This window comes from Ciona intestinalis, unplaced genomic scaffold (assembly GCF_000224145.3).
Source record: "Ciona intestinalis unplaced genomic scaffold, KH HT000125.1, whole genome shotgun sequence".
Taxonomy (NCBI): Eukaryota; Metazoa; Chordata; class Ascidiacea; order Phlebobranchia; family Cionidae; genus Ciona; species Ciona intestinalis.
Genome location: NW_004190447.1, coordinates 86,066 through 87,325, shown reverse-complemented (window position 1 = coordinate 87,325; position 1,260 = coordinate 86,066). Strand labels below are relative to the sequence as shown.

The window sequence follows — 1,260 nt, the reverse complement described above, 5'->3', positions numbered from 1 at the left end:
TCTGTTCGTAGTATTTACATGAAACATGCAGTTTGGTTCATATTCAATATTTTCAAATATTTTTTGGTTAATTTAGTGTTTCTTAACAGCCCGTACGAGTAGGTTTGTAAGAGTAGCAGTTTAAATAAAGTTCGTCATGTTTTTGTATGGGCTGACTCTGCAAAGAGCTACCACCATTATTCATGCAGTCCATGGCAACTTTTCGGGGACAAAACAGCAGGAAATTGCCGTTTCCAGAGGTAATATATTGACTAACAATACACACTGCCTTAAAAATGTTTATTGTAAACTTTGATGGAATTTCTTTTTGGTGATTTTGTTTTTCCATCATGACTCAATCTTCGGATCAATCTTCTTTAAGGCCGACTCCCCCCATTGTACGGGTTGTGTCCTCACGCACACTTTTCTTCCAATTAGAACTTTAGTAATGTTTAATTAAATGTCGTATACTTAATTTACATTGTATTGTCTTTAGACCAGACTGGAAGGAATGTCGTTTGCAGAGGATTTATCCTTCGCGTAGAATTTTCAAAATCGGTCAAAAATCCTCGCAATTTTAGTGATTTTACTAGCAATCCGCACAAAAAATATTAGTCCGCGCAGGCTGCCTTTTCCTTACTTTCTCTTACGATAATGAGCGTCACATACACACAAAGACACAAAAAAATCCTTGGCGCAGTTTGCAAATTTTCCAATCTGGTCCGTAGGGTGTACTGGTCTCGCCTTTTATCCAAATCGTTATTTCTTTTTCTGTTTTATTAATAAACGTGTTTTAACAACTATTGTTTTACTATCCGTCTTTTCGCTTTTGTAAACTCTCCCGTTCTTAGTTACTGGACCGAAGAAACCCAAAAAATGTCATTCATCATTTATTCATACTTTCCTTTCTTTATATAGCATGACTGCAATACTATTATTGATTTATTAAATTGTGGTTTGTTATCAGGGAAACTGCTGGAGTTGTTGAAGCCAGATCCAAACACAGGGAAGGTGCACACACTCATCACTGTTGAGGTGTTCGGAGAAATTCGTTCTTTGATGTCGTTCCGCTTGACTGGAGGCAACAAAGATTACGTTGTGTGCGGTTCAGATTCTGGAAGAATTTCTATCCTTGAATATATTCCAAATAAAAATAAATTTGAAAAGGTGATTTTGGGTTCATTGTTGCATCACTGTACTATAATATTAGTTAGTACTATGTTATGTGCTGTTTAATCCTGGCTTATTTTAAAAATAATTTAAAAATGAGACTGTATAGTT

At 35.5% G+C, this 1,260-nt stretch overlaps 1 protein-coding gene across 2 annotated transcripts in view; it reads left to right on the top strand.

The window, feature by feature from the left end:
• LOC100178056 (splicing factor 3B subunit 3) overlaps window positions 1-1,260 on the top strand; it is a 22,250-nt gene continuing 20,990 nt past the window's right edge. For both annotated transcript variants that reach the window (XM_018816019.2, XM_009863783.3), the window contains exons 1-2: window positions 1-239; window positions 947-1,146. In XM_018816019.2, coding sequence (XP_018671564.1) covers window positions 137-239; window positions 947-1,146 — 303 coding nt within the window. In that variant the 5' untranslated portion in view covers window positions 1-136. The remainder of the gene's footprint in view (window positions 240-946; window positions 1,147-1,260) is intronic.